Source organism: Drosophila montana, unplaced genomic scaffold (assembly GCF_035044405.1).
Source record: "Drosophila montana isolate Dmon_TW-CO22-7 unplaced genomic scaffold, ASM3504440v1 contig_3200_1, whole genome shotgun sequence".
NCBI classification, from domain to species: Eukaryota; Metazoa; Arthropoda; class Insecta; order Diptera; family Drosophilidae; genus Drosophila; species Drosophila montana.
The window spans coordinates 4,877,938-4,902,801 of NW_026998080.1; the positions used below are offsets into that span (position 1 = coordinate 4,877,938).

At 40.3% G+C, this 24,864-nt stretch overlaps 4 protein-coding genes across 5 annotated transcripts; 3 read left to right on the forward strand and 1 right to left on the reverse strand.

Annotated features, from left to right (window-relative positions):
- Window positions 1-467: 467 nt before the first annotated feature.
- LOC135431389 (damage-control phosphatase ARMT1) lies at window positions 468-3,807 on the forward strand. Its single transcript, XM_064686516.1, has one exon. The coding sequence runs from the start codon at window positions 566-568 to the stop codon at window positions 1,976-1,978; it is 1,413 nt and encodes a 470-aa protein (XP_064542586.1). The 5' UTR covers window positions 468-565; the 3' UTR covers window positions 1,979-3,807.
- On the reverse strand, window positions 2,535-17,693 carry LOC135431390 (3'-5' exonuclease Snipper-like). 2 transcript variants are annotated; one of them, XM_064686518.1, is made up of 3 exons: window positions 17,305-17,693; window positions 3,302-3,561; window positions 2,535-3,238 (listed from the first exon to the last, which is right to left on the reverse strand). In XM_064686518.1, exons 1-3 carry the CDS (start codon window positions 17,325-17,327, stop codon window positions 2,661-2,663), a joined length of 861 nt encoding a protein of 286 aa, XP_064542588.1. In that variant the 5' UTR covers window positions 17,328-17,693; the 3' UTR covers window positions 2,535-2,660. The 2 variants fall into 2 exon arrangements, with proteins under 2 accessions (XP_064542588.1, XP_064542587.1); XM_064686517.1 differs by lacking the exon at window positions 17,305-17,693 and adding an exon at window positions 4,988-5,340.
- Window positions 17,694-18,076: 383 nt separating this feature from the next.
- Window positions 18,077-19,749, forward strand: LOC135431605 (uncharacterized). The gene is made up of 5 exons (XM_064686820.1): window positions 18,077-18,273; window positions 18,330-18,576; window positions 18,637-18,719; window positions 18,791-18,940; window positions 18,996-19,749. Exons 1-5 carry the CDS (start codon window positions 18,177-18,179, stop codon window positions 19,658-19,660), a joined length of 1,242 nt encoding a protein of 413 aa, XP_064542890.1. The 5' UTR covers window positions 18,077-18,176; the 3' UTR covers window positions 19,661-19,749.
- A 3,724-nt stretch (window positions 19,750-23,473) lies between these two features.
- On the forward strand, window positions 23,474-24,664 carry Grl58a (Gustatory receptor-like 58a). Its single transcript, XM_064688214.1, has one exon. The coding sequence runs from the start codon at window positions 23,474-23,476 to the stop codon at window positions 24,662-24,664; it is 1,191 nt and encodes a 396-aa protein (XP_064544284.1).
- The last annotated feature ends 200 nt before the right edge of the window (window positions 24,665-24,864 follow it).

Sequence of the window (24,864 nt, forward strand, 5' to 3'; positions counted from 1 at the left end):
TCTATGTAAAATATATAAATATGTAAATGGGTGAAAAATTGACGCCTTATAGTGGAATTTAAAGTTTGGACCGAGCAAGGTTGGGAATCAGTTAGGCTTAATAGTTAGTTATTAATAGGTCCTAAAGCACCGTGTGTGAAGCCGCCAGTTAAAGCTTAAAAATGAGAGAAAATTAGATTATATAATATATATTTGATTCATATTGTCATTATCATATCATTATAAATTTCTGCTTAAGCAACAAAATTACCAGATGCACACTATGGCAACCTATTATGACTCAACATTAATTAACCCAAGTGCCTAATAAGAAATTTCAACCTAAACAAAGTTAAGTGATAAATTATTAATTATTAACTTTGTAAAGCGCGGTGTCGAATTGTTTATATAGAATGGGAAAAACTTCCCCGTGCAGTATTTACATGTATGTATACTTCGCCTTGAATCAATACCAGAATTTATTCGAAATGCGATAATATTTTTAGAGCACTCACAACTTTGGGAAGCGAATGATGTCAAAATTGTAAAGTGAGAGAAAATATATGCCGGAAAGTTGATTAACATCATGTCGGACACTGAGGCAAATACCGAACATGGCAGCCAATCCGAGGACGAGTCCTATGAGTCAACAGTGCACAGCGAGGAGACATTATCCAGTCATGAGGAGGAGTTCGATGAAAAACATAACATCTTCGACATTGCTCCGCCATTGCGGGAACCGCTTTCTGCCAGGTACAAGCACAGCTTCGCCTACAGAACATTCAAGAAGCGTGTGCCCCAAATGCTCAACGAGCTGATAAACTGCATGCGCGAGAACGAAGCCAGGATCATGGAACAGTGCGGCGATTATGCGCGCTACGATCTGCGGCGGGTCATCTGGAGCCTGGACATATTGCGCACGGAGGTACTGAAGAACAGCGAATTCAAGCATTTCATCGACAAAGATCCAGGTGCCAGCGAGTGGAATATCTTTCTGAAAAAGCTAGAAAATAGCGAGAAAAACCAATGGTTCTCCTCCAATTGGATGGACGCCGAGTGCTACCTGTATCGTCGCATATGGGCTGCATTCCGGCGCGCAGACACGCTCCGCAGCTACGACTATTTTAGTCCAAAGAAAATCTGCGCCACGCGCAATAATGTTTTCCTGCTGCATAATGTATTGAAGGGGACACGGGGTCTTCGGCGCAGTCGGAGGAACTTTCTGCTGATGCTGAAGCTATCGTTGTGGGCAAATCGGTGTGATCTTTCAATCAGAACCGACAGTCCGGATGAACGCATCGTGGAGCAAATAGTTGGTTTCGACAAGCACTTGATCGCGGATCAGTCCGAAGATGTGTGGCTCTTGCTGACCGAGGGCATCCATACATCCGTATGTCCCGTCACTGTAGACATTGTCTTGGACAACGCGGGCTTCGAGCTCTTTGCGGATTTGCTGCTGGGCGAGTATTTGATTGACGCACGGCTGGCGGTAAAGGTCCGCTATCATGTGAAGGCTATCCCTTGGTTCGTCTCGGATGTCACTGCCAACGACTTTCACTGGATGCTGCAATTCTTTCTGCGGCACGAGATATCAGTGTGTGCCGCCTTTGGGCGAAAACTACGTCGATTTATGCGGAATAAGTCCATGGAGCTGTGCAACGTCAGCAGCTTCTGGACAGAGCCGCAGTGTTTCAAGTCCATGCGCGAAATGGCGCCCTGTCTGTATGTTCAGCTCAGTCTAGGCGCCTTGACCATATTCAAGGGGGATCTTAACTATCGTAAGCTGCTGGACGATGTCAACTGGAGTTCCACAACTCCATTTGGCGAATGTCTGAGTGGCTTTATGCCCACTAGCATCTGTGCGCTTCGCACTATTAAGTCTGATCTTTATTGCGGTTTGCCCATTTGCGTGGTCGAGTGGTTAACGGAGGATGATCCCAACTGGATGTGCACTGGCGACAAGGCGGTTATCCAGCTGGCTGTCAAAGCGAGACCTTAAAAGTCACTTAAACTGAGTGTAACCTAAAAAATAAACAGTGATGAAAAGGCAAAAAAAAAATGGGCATGGCTATAGGTGCGTTCCAAAGATCCTTGGAGTCTGGTGAAACCATTTAGAGCAAGACACCAGACTATTCAGGTCAGCTCAGAGCTGCGACTATATATTCTCGGATCCATAATGCGTTCTGGAAAGTAGATAGCAAAAGCATAATTGAGTTAAACAAGTTGGGAATTCTATGATTTGAATATATGTATCTATTGTCGTTTTATTAGTTATGACCTTAAAGCTAAATGGTAGGCCGTGTAAGTCGTAAACATAAGTATGACATTCCATATACGCAGTATAGACTATAACTATGCATTATTAAATATAAATAGTAGAAAAATATGCTCTAAGGCCATATCTTATATATATGTACGTGTATATCCATACTGCATTCCTCGGGGGTTTTGCAGCAGTATTGAAACAATTCGTCGAATTTCAAGTCTTATCAATTGCCGTTACAGAAAAAGAAGTGAAGAACTCATCAAATTTCCCACACATTATTTTCAGGCTGTTCTCACATTAAGAACTGTCGATCTATCATCGCCAGCTTCGTAATATTAATTATTTATTAAAAGTCAGTAACTAAGTGCATTTTTTCTCGTTAGATATCTTGGAGGGAGTTCTCTCGGTCGCTGGCTCACAATACACAATTGGGATTCAGCTGTTGATATGGCGTCAGATCCTTGGTGATTGAGAAGAGCGCACCATCTCGCACCATTTTGCACATAAGAGCGCCTAGATTCTTGGCATCATCGATGCCGGAATGTGCGCGTCCCTCAAAGGCTAGGCCCACATGTGAGAGGGCATCGCTGAAGTTGCAGGGCCGATATTTATACCACTCGCGATAAACGGCACGCACATCGATCCACTGATTAAAATAGGGAGCCTTGCGCATGCGCTTGCGTGTGCACTCCTTGTGCAGACAGATGCCAAAGTCCCAGTCGGTCCATGTGACGAATGCACAGTTGCCCAGTATATTTGATTTGCTCGTCTTGGGTAGCAACAGACTGCGGGCCCGCAGCTCCTTGCGCAGCCATTCGTGGAACATCATCAGCGCCGTTTGCAACGGCACTCCAGTGTCCACAGTCTTCTGTTCTATGCCCGTTAACTCCGTGCAGTAGGTGCTCAACCGTGGCGACTCAATGGGCATAATATACTTGTGAAACTCGGCTTCGATTTTGCCCGTTTTTAGATTGACCAGCACGGCTGGAAACTCTGCAAGTCGAAAAGGTTATTGATGGTGATCGGACTGGGGTATCATCTGTTATCAATTCTTACCTATGATCTCCGCTTCCCGCCACTGCGGCGGTGCCTGTTTCTCCCAGCACGTGGCCTCAAAGTCTACGGCAATCACATAGCTGAAGGGCTGCATGGCCAACTGTTTGGATTTGCGTGACTTCTTTGTCTTGACGGGAACTGTGGCTACTTCGGATGCACCGTTGATGCTGATGTCTGCTTCGTTTTGTAATCCGTCCAAATCGTTAGCTGGATCTGGTCGGCCGCCCTCCACATACAACGTGTCAATCAGGCCCAGTTGTCTGCCAAAAAGCAAAACCAAACATTCAAGTTGTAATACGTTGGAAAATATCTGTAAACTTTTTTTTCAGTTTTTGTTTTGTTTTTTAGAAAATATATGAAATATTATGTGATATCTTGGCAACTTGTAGTTATACTAGGAATGAAAATATACAAACTACTTTTGCCTGACTCTCTTACATGTCTACAAAGCTGCTACTGCGATTACAAATAATAAACTGTTTAAATTACTATGCTTGCTTGCCTTACGATACGACTATTTACATTTTTTCAATCTAATGGCTTTTTCATTTACATGTTCAAACTCTTTGCTACATTAATATATTGGCAACAGAAGCTTATATTAACTTTTATAAAGTCCGATCAGTAGTATACAACAACAACTAATATAGGACTTTATATGCCAAATAATTGAATATACATGCATCGATTTACAACTGTTCCTATTAAGTAGATTCATGGGCTCAATGGATTTTAAGCTACTGTTCGTAAAACTTCAGTCAAATTAAACAGTTGGAAATACTGAAAAAATATCTATTTCATGTTGCACCTTCTCGCTACAGCTGGTGCTGCTGCTGCTGCTTCCCATAGCAAACGATCATGGGCTTCTGATGCCAGAGCAGACCGTTCGTTTCGGCCAATGCTTTGGCCACCACCACCGCCGCTGCAGCCGCCTGATTATTGGGATCCAGGAATGTGACAAAGGCCTGCCCCTTCATGCGGCCCTGTTGCATTACTTTAATCTCCAGACTCTCAGCTGGTGCGTATTGAGCGTAGAGCGTTCGCAGCTGTGTCTCCGTTATGCTCTTGTCAAGGTTTTTAATGTACAACTTGTTGTTGGGCTCGCCTACGTTGTAGTTCTTGTAGACAGGCAGCTCTTGCAGTTGCTCAGATGACAGACGTTCTTCCGGCAGCTGGCAAACAACAGGCAAGGTTGTTGGCAGCTTCAGTTCAATTTTGCGCGCAGCAATTGCGGGCACATCCATATTTTCTTGGACTGCTGTAGCTTTGCCTGGCTGACTGGCAGCCACCTGCAGCATTTGGCGTGCACGCTTGCGATACTGCTCCAAAACTACGCTATCTGCTGGGCGCTTTAGTTTTAGTTGTTTTCGCTGCTGCTTGTGCTCCTCATCGCTCTCCAGCTCGCTTTCAGACTCGCTCTGGAGCACTTCAGTTTGCGTCGCAACACTCTGTGACTGCTGTGCTGGTAGGTGGAGACCTGCAGGTCGCTGGCCAAATGGTGGCATTAAATTCATGCGGTTCATGAGATGAAGCACCTGCACGTAGAAGCGTTTTTCATACTTTAGTGCATCTCCTATGGCGGCCAGAATGTCAGCATTGATGGGCGGATACGCATAGCGCAGATATGGCGGTGGTGGCTGCATAAAGTCACATTGATTATTGCGGGCATACAACTTTTGCACATACTTTTCGATCTCTGGTTGGGACGAGGGACCCGTCGTCTGAGCTGCCGGAGCTGTCGCTTGAGTGGATTTGTTGGCGAGCTTCGGTTTGGTGGTATCATTGGAACGTGGTCCAAACGAGCTGACGCGTAACGGCTTGTCCAGTATTTCGTTTAATTCCAACAGCTGTTCTAGGGCGGATTGCGCCTCTTCGGCGTCGGCATAATCAAGCAGCGCGCGTCGGCGTCCAAAAGCATTTAGTGAGCGCGGTATAATCAGATTTGCTTCTTGAATTAACTGTGCGAATTCTACCATGCTGCAGGGCATGTTCTTAAGCAACAACTTGCTTGTGGCTATGCTCATTTTTGCAATATTCCAATTAAAACAAAACGTGCTACTATTGATGCAGTTATCGATAAAATAAATAGGCGATAACTTATTCAAAAATTTAAAGAATAGTATGACCAGTTGTAAGCTAGTCTGTATCGTGTGGAGTAAAGCTGTTAAGTGAGGAGTAACGCTGTTAAGTGTGACCAAGCGCATTTTTGACAGTTGATGGCGCACTTTTTAATTTGTTTCAGTTAAATTTTAAATGCTTTTTTTTTTGGTCGATATAATCATATGCTTGCAACGGGCTCATGTAATTTTTATAAATCGCAAATTGTTGTTATGCTCAAGCCCCTCACTTTCACTAACAGCAGCCAACGAACGATAGATAAAGCACAAATTATGCGAACACAAACTTGTTTGTCAGCCTTGACCAGCTGCGCCGCTAGTACCGGTTTTATCGGGTGACAATGCAACGAAATAAAAACAAACATTACACAACAATTGTGTACATGTAATGTATATTGCCAAGTCCATATCAGAAGACGCTGATTACGTGCTTTAAAATGTACGTATCGCGTGCTATCGCATTTATGGGCGGGTGCACTGTAATCGTAATTGCAAGGGCAATTAATGCAGATGGTTAAGGGAATCTTCTGAAAAAATAAAAAAACAAATACTCCGTTTCAGATAACAGACGGGCAAGTCGAAAGAGTCAATGCACTTTCATTAAGTGAATTGTATACTTGTGTGCACAGAAGATGTATGAAAAACAGACAAACGCCTGACATGAACCGTTCTGTTTTTGATATATGGCACACACTCCTACACAATGGCGTTATAAAAAGATCAACACACATATGGCGTGCTCAACACTCAAAAGTCACATTGCATAAAATTTGCAATGATTAAATGGACAACAACAACAACAACAACAACAACAACAACAATGTTGACAACGGCGACGGCGACGACTCTCACTTTCGTTCGGCTTGGCAGCTGCAGCTGCGTGGCAAGGGGTGGGCGGGGGCAAGGGGCGCACTAACGATGTCCACTGCAAATGCGGAAGCAGAGAGATATAGCGCCGTCGAAGCTGCCTTACGGCAAGCGGCGGGCACCAGAAACAGACGAAACTTGGATGAATGAACTCTATGTCGATCTCTTATCTTTGTGGCAGGCGCTAGCCACAACAAAAAAATTGCACTCGTGAGATTCGCGCGATCGTTTGATCTTTTGCATTCCAAGTGACACTAATGGGTTAATAATGCGGCTATATTTAGAAAATATTCTCTCTATCAACTGGCACGACATACAACGGGCAAAACTGGGCGTCAGCTGGAACGTGCATTGTTTGAATTGTGAGTAAATTGCAAATATAATTACAGCAGCAATGCTTGTAGAAAATAGAGAATTAAATTATTTATTAAATTATTTCCCCATTTACAAAGATCGTTCCTAAAATTTAATTTGCCTCATCGATGCCAGCGCACAATAAAACAAATTGAATTGATAAAAATATCGGGAAATATATATATGTATATAGCATATATTCTAGTATAGTGAAAAAAGTTTGATCAATATACAACAGAACAAAAATGTAATACGAAATTATTTCTTGCAATAAGATTTTGTTCATATGTTGTATATAAAATTTGTGTTGAGATACCTAACAAAAACACAATTGTTTTTTATAGAAAAACTTATTGATCGCCCTTTGAATCCTGATCAGTCTAATTCCGACATATGTATGTACTGCCTCCAACAATAAGACGGACCTATGCAAAGTGTCTTGAGAGACTTTGTGAGAGAGAGACCGACGGAAATGGCTATATCGACTCGGATCTTGATACAGATCAAGAGCATATATACTTTCATCTACAGGGGTATTACACAAGTTTGCATTAAGAGGTTTGACTGAAACTTATGGTGAAGGCCTTCGTCATGAAACGAACCACTTAGTCAAAAGATCCAACCTCTTAAAAGTACGAGGACCAAAGAAGTATTCCAAATTAAAGCCAAGCTTAAGCTCCTTAAATTGTTCTTTGTTGTTGTACAGACCAAAGCCGTACGATTATCATTTGGGCGCCCATATTAGACTTAAGGCCAAGCGCAACAGGTTCTGCTTTGGACGTGTTTACAGTAACAACTTTTCTGTTTTCGGTTATTACGTGATGCAGCCAAGCCCCTGAAGCATTTAATTATCAATCAAATGGGCGGCTCGTGCTGTTATTAATGCGTGTGTCATGCGGGCCAAGCACAATGCACAAATGTGCGATGTACTATACCGGCAATTATCTGGCAAACAATTTCAATAAGCTACAATTTGTAAGGCATGCACCGTATTGGACATTTAATGTGGGGCGAGGAGGGGACATCTGTCTGTTAAATAGAAACTAGAGTGGGAAAACAAAAGTCTTCACTTCAAAGTTGACAACATTCGAAAATTGTCAATTTGGTAACATTGCGTGTTGAATTCAAAAATGATTAAGAGGTTGTAGTCGGGAGCTCCCGACGAGGGGATACCCGGAACCCTCTTCTTATTTACCAAAATTGCTCAAAATACAGGATTTCGATATTGATTACTTGCAAGTTATTGAATATCGGAAACAAACTCGATCTGCGCGGGGACTAGGAGGAGCTACAGCTAAAATTTCAAGTCTCTAGCTCTTATAGGTTCAGAAATCCTTGACTGACGGACAGACTGACGGACGGATGGACATGGCTAGATCGACTTGGCTATTGATGCTGATCAAGAATATATATACTTTATGGGGTCGGAGATGCTTCCTTCTGCCTTTTACATACATTTGCACAAATACATTATACCCTCCTTATCCATTTTCAATGGGTTCAGGGTATAATTACTAAGATAATTTTGATCTTTATGCTCGTTATTTAAGGTAAAGTTTTCATTTATAAATGTTATATAAATACTAACTGTCAGATTTGTCGCAAACATTAATAACTAAATAAATTCGTTTTAAATGTACATACAAAACTTATTAGAGATTTGCTTAAATATGTACAGGGAAAACTCTCTAGGGCGGACAGCGACTGACTGGTATTAATAAATAAATAAATATGTATTTTGATTAGCTCAATTCTGGTAGTTATCCATTTTTAGCAACATTAATTATCCATATATTATAGGACGCAACAATTTGGAGTAAAAATAGCTTCCAAGGCTGAAATACCTGGAGCTCTAGACATGGCATAACGAACCATTAATGTTGCTATGAGAACACGTGAAAAAGCATGTGAAATTCGGCAACGTTTGCAAATGTCCACAAGCAATTGTATAGGAGGTGCCAAAAATGGCGCAATTGACTGAATCAATCAATGAAAGGTTCAAGTCCAAAAAGTAAGGGACAAACGGGTCTCAATAAACGTACACGCAAATCTTTCCGTATGTCGAGCTGTATAAATAATATGAATCTTTGATCTACTCGAGCAGCGGATGACATATTACACACTAATTGATATCGGTCGCCGGCACGTGCTCCATTACAATAGAGCCCTTGGCTTTACTAATTGCCACTGGGGCCAATTGATGACTAAATAGTCAGTCTCAATGTCCTTGGGCGTGCCAATATACTCATACTTATATTTAATATGCATTATGCAGTCGCGGTACGACTCGCCTGCAACTGATATTGAAATTAGCAATTACAACCTTAAAATATGGACAGGTCGCAGCTACATATTTAGTATACCAGACCAGCTCGTACAGATACTGTGCACATATTGCGCATACGCCGCGTGCAACCTCTGAATTGGAGGCGCGTGCATGAAATTTGCCAGGCCAAATGTTTGCGCCTCTCCCCTCTCGCCCGCTCGCACCGCACCCTTTCCAACCGGGAGCCTCCCATTCGCTCGTCACTATAAATTCGATTGCATTTGAATGTGTGTTTGTTTCTGCTTCTTCTTCTCGCCCATTTCTCAGCCATAAGTATGTACATCGCCTTACTTACTGCCACATGTGTGTCTAGCATACATATATTTATGGCTTGCTCTGTGTCCGTGTCTGTGTGAGCATTTGCTCTTGACTTTGGATAAGTTTGGTGAAAACTGCTTTCAGCCGGATTTCCCACTGAAATCATCAGCCCAACAACAACAAAAAAAACAGCAATAGACGCCAGCGCCGACGCACAGTGGGGCCCTTTGACTTTTTTCCTTGTAAAAATCCAAATTTCTGCAGTAAGGAAGATGTGTTCGAAAAGCCAGGGCAAGCGAATTCCCTATTCGATATTATTTTAGATAGACATATTTTACTTTTTTATTTGAAACATCTTCTTGATATATTTTCAATATTAAAATTTGAGAAATTCCATCCGCGTGTATTTCCGTAGTTTGTGCAGTCCTCTTTCAGTCTTAGCTTCATTCACGCATTTTTATTTGTGCTTATACTCATGAAATTGGCTATTTTAATGCCCAAACTCGATTGTGAAATGTAGGTGAAGATATACAAAGTTACCTGACAAATAAATGCCACATCACAAAAGTGTTTAAATTGATTTAAAATCTGTTTTACCAACGGTCATCAATTTTTAATTGAATTAGTTACAATATTGATGCCCGGTATCAAAATTTTCCCATAAAACTCGAGTTGATAACAAATGATGTTTTCTCATATTTGGATTTTATTGGTAAATTGAGAAAACCGACATCTAGACGCGCCGTCAATTAACAACTACTCGCATGCATAAAAAATTCATGAGATTTACATTTGTTAGAAAGAGATTAATCCTAATAGTTGCACATTGAATTTCGCAAAGTTGCGCAGATATTGTTGCTAAGTAAATAGATACATTATTTATTAGGGAAAAAATGTCAATGAGAAGAAGAAAAAATATCGTTGAATTTCAAATGAATGCATTTCAAAATTATAAATAAATAATAAAGATCCAAAGTTTTCTTTGAATTTAACTAAAATTGTAGTCAAATAATTGTTTTAAAATTTCTGACATTCTTTTATCTACGTCATATCTCTTGGGATCTTAATCTCTGATGAGTTTTCTATTCGATGCAAATTTTTTTATTTTTGCCATGCTTTCCGGTTGACGAGCCCACTGTGCGACGCGACGCCCGCTTCAAGCGCAACAATCGATTCCAACATGTTTCGCTTCCTCCGATCATTAATTCCGTACTCACGATATTTATCTGAACGTAATGTTCTAAATTTGCATTTCACTTGTGTATATTTTCATTGAAAATAATTGTAATATTTGTTTTTGGAATCCTTTACATTTTCAGCTATTAAAATGATTTGATTGTCAAAGAATAAGTAGCTATAAGTTTGTTTTAGCTTCCCAAAAATATATTCTATGCGCAATAGTAAATCCAAAATTGCGTCTTGAAATAATTGAAAACAAGTAAGAGGTTCTGGTCGGGAGCTCCCGACTAGGGGATACCCTGAACCACCTTCTTCCAACAGGCGATAGCTATAAAATGAAAAATACTTGATATATATATACTCTAGCTCAAAAAACAGGATTTCGCTATCGATTTTTATCGATTACTTGAAAACGGGGCAAGTTATCGAATATCAGAAACAAACTCGATCTGCGCGGGGACTAGGAGGACCTACAGCTAAAATTTCAAGTCTCTAGCTCTTATAGGTTCTGAGATCCTTGCGTTCATACATACGGACTGACGGACGGACGGACGGACGGACAGACAGACGGACATGGCTAGATCGACTTGGCTATTGATGCTGATCAAGAATATATATACTTTATGGGGTCGGAGATGCTTCCTTCTGCCTGTTACATACATTTGCACAAATACATTATACCCTTTTCACCCATTTTCAATGGCTTCAGGGTATAAACAGCTCATTATTGTTTGTTTATTGTACAGTCGAAATAAATTTCAGAAATTCTATTGAATTTCTGTTGCATGCCATTCTATTGAGATTTCCCTTGCCCCGTCTGTCTATTGCCAGGAAGATCTGCTGAAACTCGCGTCTATTTTATTCTCTGGCACATATTTATTTATATGAAGCGGCAGCCAGTGAGAACCCATCCAAACCAGAAACGTTGTCCAATGACTTTTGCATTGGCATTGATTCTACGATCACGAATTTACACATTTGGCAGCTCATCATTTAAGAGCATAATTGGCAGTTAGTAAACAGAGTCAGAGAGCTGTGACTAGTTTTGGCTTCGCAAACGGGTTTGTTAAAAATAAACACAATTAAATAATAGATACAAGTATAAATAAATAAAATGTGTGCGAACTTCAAGCAGAAATAATTTATTGATCTTGTGACTTATAAAAACGAATAAAAATAAATTCAACAAACTGTTTTAAATGGAAATAAAATTGATTGAAATAAAAGCAACTTAGTTGAGTTGCCTTGGGTTGATTTGGATTTCCAGATGCTTCACTACATTTTTGGTTAAATACACTTTGAATGGAATTACAAATAGAATACAACTTTTTTTTTTGGCAGATATTAATAAATAATAATTCTTAAATGCCAGAAGAATAGAGTTGTAGACCGGTTTTGAATTTTATGCAAACATGTTTACGGACTTTTTGTTTTGGCAAAGCGCGTGTCGGGTGTTGTTTTATATTAAATCGTAAAACAACAAGTCGGAATGTTGAATTGGAGGCTATAATTTACTGCGCAAAAGATGTTCTTCCCCCAAGAGATGACATCGATTTTTAATCTTAATCTTTGGAGGAGCTGATCATAGGACCAAATTAACTCTAGAGCTTAGACTTTTTGGCGAATTATCAAAACATTTAGTTTGGGTCGTATATGCAGGAGCGAAACTATATAAAGATTTCCATCATAATAGTCACGTTTGGACCCAATCGAAGAGGAGAGTTTGCACGATCTGACTACATAACAGATCTAGCAACATTAATGTATTTTAATTGTTTGTTATTTAATTGGAAGAATTCCTCGTTATGTATAAACTTACATATGCATGGCTAAGGTTTCCCATTGATCTACGAGATGCAGCATTTTCGCCTTTCTGTTTTTTTTGTAAGTTCTTTTAACTCTTAAGTGCACTTTTCAACTAATACTGCATCCTGTATTCAGTGTAAGATGCCCGTCAATAAAATAAATATCAATGCGAATTTTGTATAGAAATTGATTCCGACTTATCGCGACACGCTGACAAATTTAGACTGAATATAACAATTGATTTATGATTATTTGTCAAGAGCAAAGAAGTAGTTGATCGACAACTTTGTTTGACACACATGGCAACGACAACAAAAACAAGATCCAACAGTCGGGTACAACCGACTGCGTAATACTCGTTCACAAATAGCTTAAACTATGCTACGTGATATTTAGAAAAGCCACCGATTTATTGCGATTGATCTTGAGAAGTTCTCATTAGAAATCTTTAAATATGATTATCTTATCTCTACGAATTTTGGATCGTTTATATAAGAGGTCATCAGAAGTCTGCTTTATTATATTATATTATACATACAGATTCCATAATAATGTCGAACAACTTGCACAAAACCAATATACTCTTTTACATCTAGTTACCGGGTATAAAAACATCGCCCAGTTAAATAAAGAGAATATGAAGATTCATTTATATATTTTCCACTACGAATTTCAATTAATAAAACAGTCCTAATTAAATTAAATGTCAACACTTAGCCAGCTAAGGCACACATACGTATGTATGCGTGTATATAATACTGGCAAGCATTACCCGGCTTAGCCCGGTTGAAAATGTACGAAAATGAATGGCGCTACTAACTGATGGCAGACTTTTTGTTGCTTAACTTACAGCTCAAAACTGAAGTTTTAATTGTAGTTATCTTAGAAAAATTTCGTTTGGAACTGTGGAAAGAAGTTGGGGTTCAAAGTCATTTCCAATCCATTCCGAATGTCGGAAAATGCGCGGAAAACAGGAGTATGCAATTATCATTTATTATCGGCTGCAAGCTTAATTTCAAATATCCCTGCGATATTAACACTTTTCAAGAATCTATGTAAAAAGATTTCAAACGTGTTTCATCGGTTGCGGAATATCCACTGAGCTGAGTGGAAATGGAAAAGAAAAACCTTCCGACTGTCGGCAAATGAATGGAAAAGTGATTCCAAAACTTAAGAAAAAAAACTTTGCCCGAGCAAAGCCCGTTAATACCGGCTAGCATAATAAACTTGAATGTATATAGAGCGTAGATTAAGTAGACATTTAGATTACGGCTATTATCAGCATCCACTTGATTGTTGTGTATTTGCTTTTGCAATTTCAATGGTTGTTTAAAACTCTAAAAGTTTTCCATGTGCTCTATAAATCCAAGCCTCAAAGGCCACAACAACGTCGTACGCACCGGGCCATTGGACGTATTGGGGCCACACAAACAACAACCAACACCCAACACCAGCTGCAGCTGCATCTATACGTTATCCAAGTCGACAGATACAGATACAGATACAGATACAGACACGGACTGCACTTTTACAGCTTCGCTTCAATTGCCCTGGAACTGTCGGTGGCCGCTTTGGCAGATGCACTTGAGAGTTGGCCCCACAGCATCGCAGATTCTCAGTGCTCGGCTCCAATTACATTCAATTACAATTACAATTGCAATTACAAAGAGCGACAGAGAGAGAGAGAGAGAGAGAGAGAGAGAGAAGGGGAGTCGAAATGGCAATGGGCACGCCGAGCTATTTTTGGAGTGACGAACTCCAAGTGGACCTAATTGAAGAGTCGCTATTTATTTTCGCAATAGGAACCAGACCTACAAGGGAAGTTCCGACAAATAGGGCTTAATTAAGTCAAGCTACACGGTAAAAAATGTTCTTGAAAGTTTTAACAGAGTTTAGTGTTGATAAAAAATATTTAGCCGTCCTCTGGCAAGCAATTTGTAGGGGCTGAAAGGATGCAGTACACATTTATCCACGTGGATAAATTAAGATCCAATAAAAACCAATATACTCTTTTCCACTTAGCAAAGTCGCGTATGATTTCAGAGCTTGGTACAATTATTTGTAATTTGTTTTATATATTTTATATATTTAAAAATTGTCTATTGTCGAACAATATAAACCACAAGCTTGATAAGTCGATAATTAATTAAACAATGCGACACGAACTGCAAACAATCCGGATCTATCAAATTGCCAAAGCTTTGTTATTGTTGTCAATAAGAAGCAAGAAGAAAGCCAATCTGCCAGATGGCGAATACGTCATACCCTCGCAGGTCTATTGCATTATTTATATTATAAGTTTCATTAACATTAACCTTTTTAAATTACACTGATAACTATGGCCGGCCTTCGGCATAAATAACTCTACATCCAGTTATTCGCTCGTGATTTGAACCCGGATCCTCCTTACCCGAAAGACTGAGTCACTCGGACAGTCATCTACCGAGTATTGTACTATTATTTTATTTCATATATTTTATCTACGGAGATCGTATCTTTTAACCTAGGCCAAGTATCTACCAAGAACCACGAACCTGTAGACTGATAATGGGTTTAAAATCTTCAATTCGACTCGGTTTTCGATCAATTTTTATAAGCAAGAAATTACCTTTTAAAGGGATTAAGTGAAATCATTTTTAAGGTAGGAAAAATTTAAGAAATTGTAGTTATAGACGCGGTACCGACAATTAAATACCCTAGTGTCACAATGCACAAGATACAATTTTGTCTTAGCCAAACAGTTTTCTTTTTCATATAACTATATTTTTTGGGCCATATTGTTTTGGCACCTACATGAAAGTGTAGATAAGTGTAGCCAATATATTTAAAGAACAAATAACATTATAAGTACCACCTAGATCTGAAAGGTAGAGTTAAGTTCTAATAATACAAAGACCAAGGCTGAAAACCGGTTTTTAACCGGTTCGAGCTGGAATGTAAAGGGCAGGCAGTTGGTTTTGGGTTTGCAGCCTCGATTTAAACTGAAAAGCTAAGAAGATAGACGCACAAACATATATATATATATACTCAGCCAGCTCGGTCTGATCAAGAATATGTAATCAGAAGAATATAGCAAATGAGAGACTAGTTCGTATAAAAAGTGTATAGACTTGTCGCTGTTATCGATCCCTACCTAAAACAGACTTCTTAACAGAATGTTAATAACCCCCAAGTGAGAGTATAAAACGTTAAGCCAAATTGACGTGGAAATTAAAACAGCATGAAATTGCAAACATATTTATGAATGTTGTGGTTATCACAATAAAGTTGTGGCAATTAGGTAAATGTATATGACGTATGCCTGTAACAGGCAGCAGGGGAGGGGATAGAGGAGGGGCGCGCTTACTCAGGGCCAGGCCAGTAAAGTGCAATGACCAATAAGGTAAATGAAAACAGTCACAACAACAAGAACAATAAGAACAACAATAACAGACAAGGAAATATTTGTTTAAAAGTTATGAATTCCGTTTTAAAGCTTAAAGCTCCTCAACAGTTCAGCTCGAGTCAGTGGAAGGGAAGGGAAGGGCCTGTAGTTTAATCGTCAATTGCGTCTCAACAAAAGAAACAACAATAACAGTAACAGCAGCAACAACAATAACAGTAACAGCAGCAACAACAATCACTGCAATCTGCACGCTAAATGTTAAGGTAAACATTGGGCGGAAAGCGAAAAGAAGTGTGCAAAGAGCGGAAAAAAGCGTCGAGAATGACGTCGACGCAACGCAACGCGACGCGTCGCGACGCAGCTTTTGGGATTGCGCTTTTACGGTGTTTGAGCAATAAAACATATCAAATTTAGAGTAAGTTTTGCGCAATTTCGGCTAAAAGCTCTGAGCAATCAAATAAGGAAAGATTTAAGTTATCATCAGCAGTCTTATTGCTTTATTCCCAAAAAAGCGAGTACAATAAATTCTCTTTTTTACAGTAAACAGAGATCCATTCTAGAATTTTAAATAACGCATAAGCCCAAAAAATAAGTATTATCTTTGAAAAAAAAGTATGCAGAAAGTATCTTTGCATGTTTCTAGTAATGAGGGATTTAAATTTATTCATCAGTATTTAAATATTGTTTTTATTGCAACCGTTTACGAGTTTGTCCTATATGACTATTATAACTGGAATTAAAAGTCATAATAGGTAATGTCCGTTAAGTCAACTGGTGATACAAAAAGAAAATGCCACAATTGCTGCAGTTTCTGATGTCCTGATACCCAGATATACAATTTCTCAGTCGTAATTTGATAGCGCCTTTCGAACCTGGGTAATAATTATGAAAAGTGGGGTGAACAACTTGTGTAACTGCAGCATAATCTTCAAAATATCCGCATAACTTCAAAATGGAAAGGAACCCCACACATTTTAAATGTTAAAGAAGAATCTACCTCGAACGTTGAAAATATATCCTTGAGTGTTAAGATTTAAGATAAAGTTAAGGTTTTTGGGACATGCCCCGTAAACCACTAACATCTCTATTGCTCAAAGTTTCGGAGATAAAGTAATTGGATTTAGGAAAAGATAATTTTGTGGACAGCTTTAAATTCTGTCTGCAGTCACTAATTAAATACCTAAGTAACAAAGTGTCCTCAACGGATATTAAAGTTTGATAGAGTATATCCATTCGGTCACGGCCGACTGCAATGGTTTTGTTTAATTTTTTTGTCGTATGCTTAATTTCTCGGACTTTCCTCTCCCAGCACTCGCAAATCGATAAAAACAATTTTCTAGCTACAGAAGTCACAGCACGTGCATGCGGTACAAAAGGTACGTACAATACGTACCTACGTACGTACTTGCATACTTATGCATATACATACATATGTGTGAATATATCTGCATATTGATGTATCAATTCGTGCAAAATAATAGATTTGGGCATTGCAGACATAAGAGAGAGAGAGAGAGAGAGGGAGAGAAATGCTTTCTTGTGCACCAAACTTGCAGTTCCAGACATTTGGGCAAAGTGCGCCTCGCGTATTCGAATTTTTTACGAACGCCGATAATAATTTGCACCTACACACATACATACATTTGTATGTATTTACTCAGGCTATAATTAAACACTTTTGTGGAGTACCATTGTTTCGATAGCCACTTACCTTGCCAGTCTTATCAAGGCCATTGTGCTAAATTTTTGGTCCAATTTATAATACAAAACGGTTGCGGTTGAGTTGTAAAATATTCAACTTGTATGCGAAAAAATTCGATTTGTTATTTTGGCAGTGCGAATAACGGCATTGGGCAAGGGCAAGGAAGCGCCGAAGGTGGACCGGCAAATTTTCTTTTGTTGTCTGCGCTGCCGCAGCACAGAGTCACGCACACATAAACACTAAGCACAGCACAACACAACACAACACACACACACATGCAGGCGGCGCACGGCCGGCACGTAATAAAAGGAGAAGAATATCAAAAGCGACAACAAGAACAATTGCGCGCGCACACGAACTTCAGTCAATTTTCAATCGTCCGGCTACAACGAAGATCTGAGTCTGCCGCCCGGCACAAGTGGATAAAAACAAACTGTCGACAACGACAGCGACGACGGAGACAGCGGCAGCAGCAGAAACATATGAGCGAACACAAAAGTGTGACCAGCTACAAGAGCTGTGAAAAAGAATGCAATGCATTGAATATAATATTTCTTGTGTAATATGTCTACAAACTCTTAAATATATCAGATAATCGCTTTAATTCAACATGGTTATTGCTTTTTAATAATTTTGTACTACTTCTTAAATGTGCAACAGTTTAGTATTTTTTCAAATGTTAACTTACAGTAGAGTTAGTCTGGCAACGCTGACTACCAATGCCGCCATCTTGTGCGCGGTTGTCATTTGAAATAGAATTTCAAATCATGACACTTGGAGCAATACAGTCAGATAATTCAAGTCTGTTTTACTTTTTTCTTGGCTACAATTGAAAGTCGTAGTTTGTATTGAATATTTTGTACAATTGTGTAGCTGCCACGATGTGGGAGGAACTGGAAAAATATCGCAATCATTTTCTGCAACACGAAATTAAAGATGTCCTGAAGCCTAGTTCCATCAACTGTCAACAGAACATGGGTAAGCTGTCTCCACGCCGCACGGCTGGCTATACAAATTGATCAATCGTTGTACAGAATGGGACAAATTGATGAAGAATCGTGACTGGTGCAAGCGATATCCACAGCGCTGCGCAGGCAGCTCCACCTACTTTGCGGATCGTGCCCAGCTGGCCTACGGCTGGTTCGCGTTGCCCAAACTGATGAAGGAGATCGACAGCGATGTTAATTTGACTCATTGGCGCGCTATTGTCTCACTGTCGGAGTTTCTGCTCAATCCACTCAATGCCCAGCGTGCCATACTCGAGATGGACTTGGTGCGAAAGTGAGGAGCGCGTAAACCCTTGTGTTTCTTCTGCTCAATTTCAATCTATGTTCCTTGCAGGGTAAAGAACGCATTCATGCGCATGCGATTGCAATTTCATGAGCAGCACTACGAAGAAGTCGAGACATATTTAAAGATATTTAGTAAGTAGCTGTGCACCCAATCTCTCTCCCCAACCACATCTGCTCTACTTTACCCATTCCCGTTCCGGCAGACATACTCTCCCGCAATTTGAATGGCGCTGAGCATATCGCCAATCGGAAATGTTTAATGATTGAGTTCTATAAAATTATTACGGACAAGGAGCCCCGCAAGGAAGATCTAGCTGCCGAGATTCTGCGCAATCTGACCGGCAAGCCGAAGGGTAAGCGCGTCAGTCGGAGAATTCCATTTAGCTACTTATATGCTCTTCCATTTAGTGCTTGGCATTGTAATGGCCGATGCCGAGAACTTGGCGTCAGTGGCAAACATCTTTAAGCTGGATCCTTGCCAGCCGTTGTATCCGCCCCATCTGTGGCATCATCTCTGCCACATGCTGGAGGTGGCGCCCGAGCAGGGCATCGAGCTGGGCTTGTTTGAGCTGCTGCACTCGCGGATAAGGAATCGCCTGGCATACTTTTGGGACATGAACTGCAAGGCCTTCGCCCTGCTGCTGCGCTGCGCGGCGGGTCAGCGTCTGTTCGATGAGGTGGATGGCGTCAAGCTGATCTACGACGTGTTCGAGGATGTGTATATGAGGCGCTCCAAGAAGCTGCACTTCCAGCACGTCGAGAGCTATGAGTACATTGTCCTGGCCCTGCTCAACGGACTGCACAGCAAGCGTGCCCTCTGGCGTAGCCGCGAGTTCACCATGCTCACCTGCCACGTGGGCCGACGCATGGCCTCCAAAACGAATCCGCGCCTGCAGCTCTACTGCCTGAAGGCGCTCCGGGCGCTGGGCGTAATGCCGTGCACCAAGCGCTACATTATCGGCAACTGGCTGGACGAGGTCCGCGAGCTGGACTGCCTCGATGCGGAGGCGGAGTGCGCCCGGGACGCGCTGCTCGATTGGCTGCGTCGCGACATTGCCGACAGCAGCAGCTGAGCGAGTCCATATATTTCATTTATTCTTTCAATATATTTTCGATTGTAATTTTGCCCAATTACATTTGTTCAAATTGTCTTGTGAGCGCACTTTACGCTTTTATGACTGCACCCCTCCGTTTCCCCAGCATTTCAGACAGCCGCTATTCTTAGCGGTTAACCGTTTCAATGTCCCCTGTGAGCTGTCCCAAGTCCCAAGTAACGTCCCAAAAAGTCCCAAGTAACGTCCCAAAGTTCATTTAGACGAGAGAAAAGCGGTTATAAAGCTCTCTCTCTCTCTCTCTCAGTGCCAGCTGTTTTCCTCAGCATTCTTAACAAATTAATTGAACAATATATAAAATAATAGTTTGGACAAATGTTGACAGTAAAAAATATATATAATATTTTTTATATATGTATATATAATAATTTTCAATTAAGCTCGGAGTGAGTTAAGGTAATATATATAAAAACAATGCTCTCAGGGCCAAAAGAATATGTAAACTAAAACATTTCCTGGGTGAATGGGTAAAAAGTGTATCATAGTTTTTTGTATATGAATGAAGGTGTCGATCTCAGGATCTGTAAGAGCTAGAGACTCGAAATGAAGTCCTCTGGAGCGTAGGTATTTCTATTGCCCGACTAGCTTGAATTAGCTTCCGATCATCGATAACTTGCCCCGTTTCCAAACATTTTCTTATATATTCTTTTAAAAGAGTTCCCATATTCGAAATGTAGTTTCTCGTAAAGTATATATCTTTGATCAAGCGAGCGCGAACTGATTCTGACAAAAAATACGTTTTATTAAAACAGTTTAGAATTCTTAAAGCTACAAATTTATGCACATAATAATATATATAATTTTTTTTTCTTCCTGTTCAGAAATTACTTAGAAAATATGAGAATGTTGGACAAGAAGATTTTCTAAAACTAAGAAAGATTAAAAAAATTTTTTTATTTGGCGATTTTAGAAAATAAAGCTAATTTTTTAAATAAACAGATCTTTTTTTTGTCTTAAAGAAGTCGAAAAGGAATAACGGATTTCTTAGATTTGGAATAATAAGCGAGTAGAGGTTGCCGGTTCAAACTCAGTAGCAATTGTCTAGTTATATGTTTGATTTTCTCTTTTTGTATTATTATTATATATATTAACTGAAAACAAAAATTAGATATGAAAAACGATAAAATACTATATAATAAAAGGGTTTTGTGAAAATAAATGTTTTTATTTAAGGTTAAATATGCATTTTTATAATAAATAGAAAACAGGAAAATTGAGATTAATTTTCCGTCCCAAATATTAATGTAAATATTACTCCTTCGTTATAGACATAGATTAAATGCACAGCAAGATATCCGAATATATAATAATATCGCATTTTATTTATAGTATATATGTATATCAATTTATTTGCAAGACCTTCTAGAACTTTAACTGCTTATTCTTAAATTAAAGGAGAAGCATCAAAGAACTTTTCCAATTTCCGCTTCTCTTGGCCGGCAGCTTCGTGTCGCCAATGGCATCAATAATGACCAGCGACATTACCAGGACCCGACCAGGACGACAACAACAACAACAACAGAAGGAACTACAACTACAAGAGAGTAGAATCCTGAACCAAACCACAACCCGGCCGCAGTTTGGTGGTGTCTGCGGTTGCCAAGCCTCCAATGTTTTATGCATCTACATATTTTTATATTTTTATGTTTTTTTTTTGTTGTTGCAACTTTTCATTTTTTTTTGCGTTTCATTTTTGTGTGGTGACAAACTTGGCAACGAGTTGCAATTTTTAAATTTATTTGCAGCGACAGCCCGTAAACATTTTGAGCCAGCCCCGTTGCTTGGAACCCGAGCCCAAGACCAATTCCCGGCCCAATCGCAAAGTTTTGCTCGCTGTCATCGCTCCGTGGTTGGTCCTCCGAGCTCTCAACGATTCCCAGGTCGGACTAGGGATTCCTTTTTTTTAATTACCACATCTTTTCGGTCTGCTCTTCGACTTGCTTGTTACCCGAATGCATATTTTCATCAAGCTGTAACTTTTCGCCACTTAAATTAATTACATAAAAAATTATGCATCCAAAGCGAGACAGTCAACATTTTCAAGGTTCACCCAAACTTTGCCCACTGGACAAATTTATATTCCAGCTCACAAACACAAAAAGATTACTATTTGAGATTCGCTTGTATGGCTGGCTCACAGATTCCATTAGCAATAACAATTTTAGGCCATCAATATTGACATTGCTTTCCAAATATCTTTATTAAACTAAGTACATATACAGTTCCAAAAGAAGAGGGCAAGGCAGCTTGAAAGCATCTCTGATGCCAAATATATATATTTATTTAGACCAATCTGTCTATCTTTATGAATGCATCAGTTCAGAGCTGTAGAAAGTTTTATCAACGAAAAATTTAAAAAAAAATTAAAATTAATCAATGATTTATAAGCATTTTATCCACGAGATTCTATGAATATTTTATATTATATATATATTTCCAGTCGGAGGTGCACGCAAATATGTATAATAAGTATATTAAAAAAAAAAGATCTCGTTTTTATTTTAATAAGCATTTTAAGCCTCGAGATTTTACGAATATTTTATATTTTATATGTATTTTTAGCAAATATGTATACAAATTATATTTAAAAAAAAAGATTTTGTTTTTATTTTTAGGATCTGAAATCGATGTTTGTATGTATATTTAAAGAAGTAGCAGGACGATTGTTATATATTATATATTATTATTATATAAATTACTAGCGGGTATAACCCAGCCTTGCCCGTGGCAAAAAAAATAAAAAAAAAATTCCATTTTCCTAAAAGTGTGAAACATCACTCAAATGAATTTGAACAAAGATCTTTGAAAATAAGTTTGAGGCCGATCGGATGGCAAACAAAAAAGTTACATACAAACGTTTCCACACTTGCGGGTGGATTTCCCGAAACCCCGTCTTAACGTGCACCTACATCACATAAGGTAACTACAGTGAAAATTTCAGCTTCCCAGCTCTTACGGTTTGGACTGTGCGTTAATCACCAATCAGTCAGTCAGTCAGTCAGTCAGTCAGTCAGTCAGTCAAGACAAACAGTTTTATATATAGAGATAAACTGAACCCATTAAAAGGGGTTTTTTATAAATGTATGTGGAAAGCATTTCCGACTCCATGAAATCGATAAAAATCGATATCGAAAGTCTGCTTATCGATATGTTGCCTGAGCAAGTAGCCGTATATCCTACACATATCCAAAATATATCCCCTTTTAGATTTCTGGAGTGTGTGAAATGACAGATGGAGAGTAGTTGAAAATAAAAGTATAAGACACAGGTAGATAACTAGGAATAAGGAATTATCGATAGTCTGATAGTCAAGAACTCATTGAAAGAAGGTCTAAATCTAAAGTATATATACCATATATCAAAACAAATTATAATAATAAACAAAGTCATGGAATGTATGAAAAATCATTCTGACAAATTTTATTTTTTTTTTACCTCTTTCATTAAGTGTAGAATACATGAATGGAAAATGTAATCTGGAACCGAGCCCCATAACGTATGAAGATTTGAATCCTGAGGATTTTAGTCCTGACAAATGAATACATTTTGTGCACAGGTAACACTGCACAGGTATCCCCTTCCCAAATATATGTAGGGTATAAATGTTATCATTGCGAAAGCCAATACAAAGAGTGTCCGCTTAATGAGCACATTTGTATTTTCATTAGGCATCTAATGACCCGCATTGGAGCTGATTGCCAGGAGCGGCAACGGCCGGCCGCCTTCAAGCTGCGCCGGGCCAACAGCAGTTTGTGGTGAGCCGCTGCAGCGGACATGGCCTTTCTGCGCTCGTTCCGCATTGGCAACAGGTACATAAGTTTCCATGCGCTGATCCTGCTGCGCTTCTATTTGGCGCAGTTCTACTATTTGGGACTGCTGCGATTGCATTACGAGCGCGTGGGAAATGCGGTGCATCTGACCCCATATAGCGTGAGCATCTCGCGGCTGATTGGTTTGCCCTTTGCCTACTTCCTGAGCGTGGCGCTGCTCAATCCGTACTACTCGCTGCTGTATCTGCAGCCGTATCTGTTTGTGTGCTGCCTGCTGTGGCAGCCGCGGCGCATTCACGAGCGGCGCGTGCGGTTAATCAATGGATTTCTGCGTCTGGCGCCGGCGCTATATCGCCTGAGTCGCCGCCAGTTGAAGTTGTCCTGGCTGCTGGTCGTTCAACTGGCGCTGAAGCTGCTCACTCTGAAGCTCTATTTTGTGGTGTTGGTTCTGCCCAAGGATGGTCTGCACAAGTTGGCGCTGATTGTGATCTTTGTGCTGCCCGGCACGCTGTCCGTTTGGTGCCTGGACACGACCGCGCAGCTGATCAACATATGTCTGAGTCTTTTGCTCAAATCCTTCGAGCAGCTGAACACGGAACTGATCTTTCAGGTCGAGCAGCTGCATATGAAGACTCTGCACGCCGACTACCGTGCCGTGAGGCGTATCCAGCGCCGCCTGCGCTCCCTGCAGCGCCTCTATGTCGCCTACGCGCGGCTCACCCAACAGCTCCTCGACTGCCTGGCACCGCAGCTGCTGCTGATTGTGGTCTATAATTTGAGCATGATCTTTGCACTGTCCTATGCCCATTGGCGGCGGTTTCTGGACATTTTGCTGCTGGCCAATGGGCTGCGCCTGCTTTTCCAGTCTCTGGACGCGCTTGTGGCTGCCACCGGCTCGCCCCGGTACACCTCGTGGGCCCATCTTGCGGATCTGCTGCAGCTCAACGAGGTGCTGGCCATGCACGGCTGGCTGCATCGACATTGCTGGACCGCTTTGGACATGGACAGCTGTGGACAGAGCGTGAGGCGTGCATTGCTTCAGCCACGCCTTCAGATCCTGGGGCTTTTCACGCCCAATCGTCGGCTCTTCTTTCGCCTGTTTTTCTCCTACTGCAGCTACCTGTACCTGAGCTACATGTGGAACAAGCGCCTGCCCGTGACCGAGCGGGAGATATTCAATTTACTGCTGCACTGAGAGAATTTACTGCAATACTTAAAAACGCAATCAAATAAAAATTGAAAAGGAAACGTTAATAGAGAAATAGAGTAAGGCGTATCTCTGGGTCCGATCCGCTTAAAAACCTTCAAGAACATGAATTTCAGTGTGTGTTTTTGATCCTTTTTTAAGCCAGTCTTCAGCAGACTTTTATTTGAAGGTAGATTCAGAATTGAGGC

Bases quoted from the DNA above. Each gene is read 5' to 3' on its own strand.
- LOC135431605 (XM_064686820.1), top strand. From the start codon at position 18,177: ATGTGGGAGGAACTGGAAAAATATCGCAATCATTTTCTGCAACACGAA. The intron at 18,274-18,329 runs GTAAGCTGTCTC...ATCGTTGTACAG, and splicing joins CAACTGTCAACAGAACATGG to AATGGGACAAATTGATGAAG. The intron at 18,941-18,995 runs GTAAGCGCGTCA...TCTTCCATTTAG, and splicing joins TCTGACCGGCAAGCCGAAGG to TGCTTGGCATTGTAATGGCC.
- LOC135431389 (XM_064686516.1), top strand. From the start codon at position 566: ATGTCGGACACTGAGGCAAATACCGAACATGGCAGCCAATCCGAGGAC.
- Grl58a (XM_064688214.1), top strand. From the start codon at position 23,474: ATGGCCTTTCTGCGCTCGTTCCGCATTGGCAACAGGTACATAAGTTTC.
- LOC135431390 (XM_064686517.1), bottom strand. From the start codon at position 5,325: ATGAGCATAGCCACAAGCAAGTTGTTGCTTAAGAACATGCCCTGCAGC. The intron at 3,562-4,987 runs GTATGTGCAAAA...GCTTTTTGGCAG, and splicing joins TCCCAACCAGAGATCGAAAA to ACAACTGGGCCTGATTGACA. The intron at 3,239-3,301 runs GTAAGAATTGAT...TTCGACTTGCAG, and splicing joins GCGGGAAGCGGAGATCATAG to AGTTTCCAGCCGTGCTGGTC.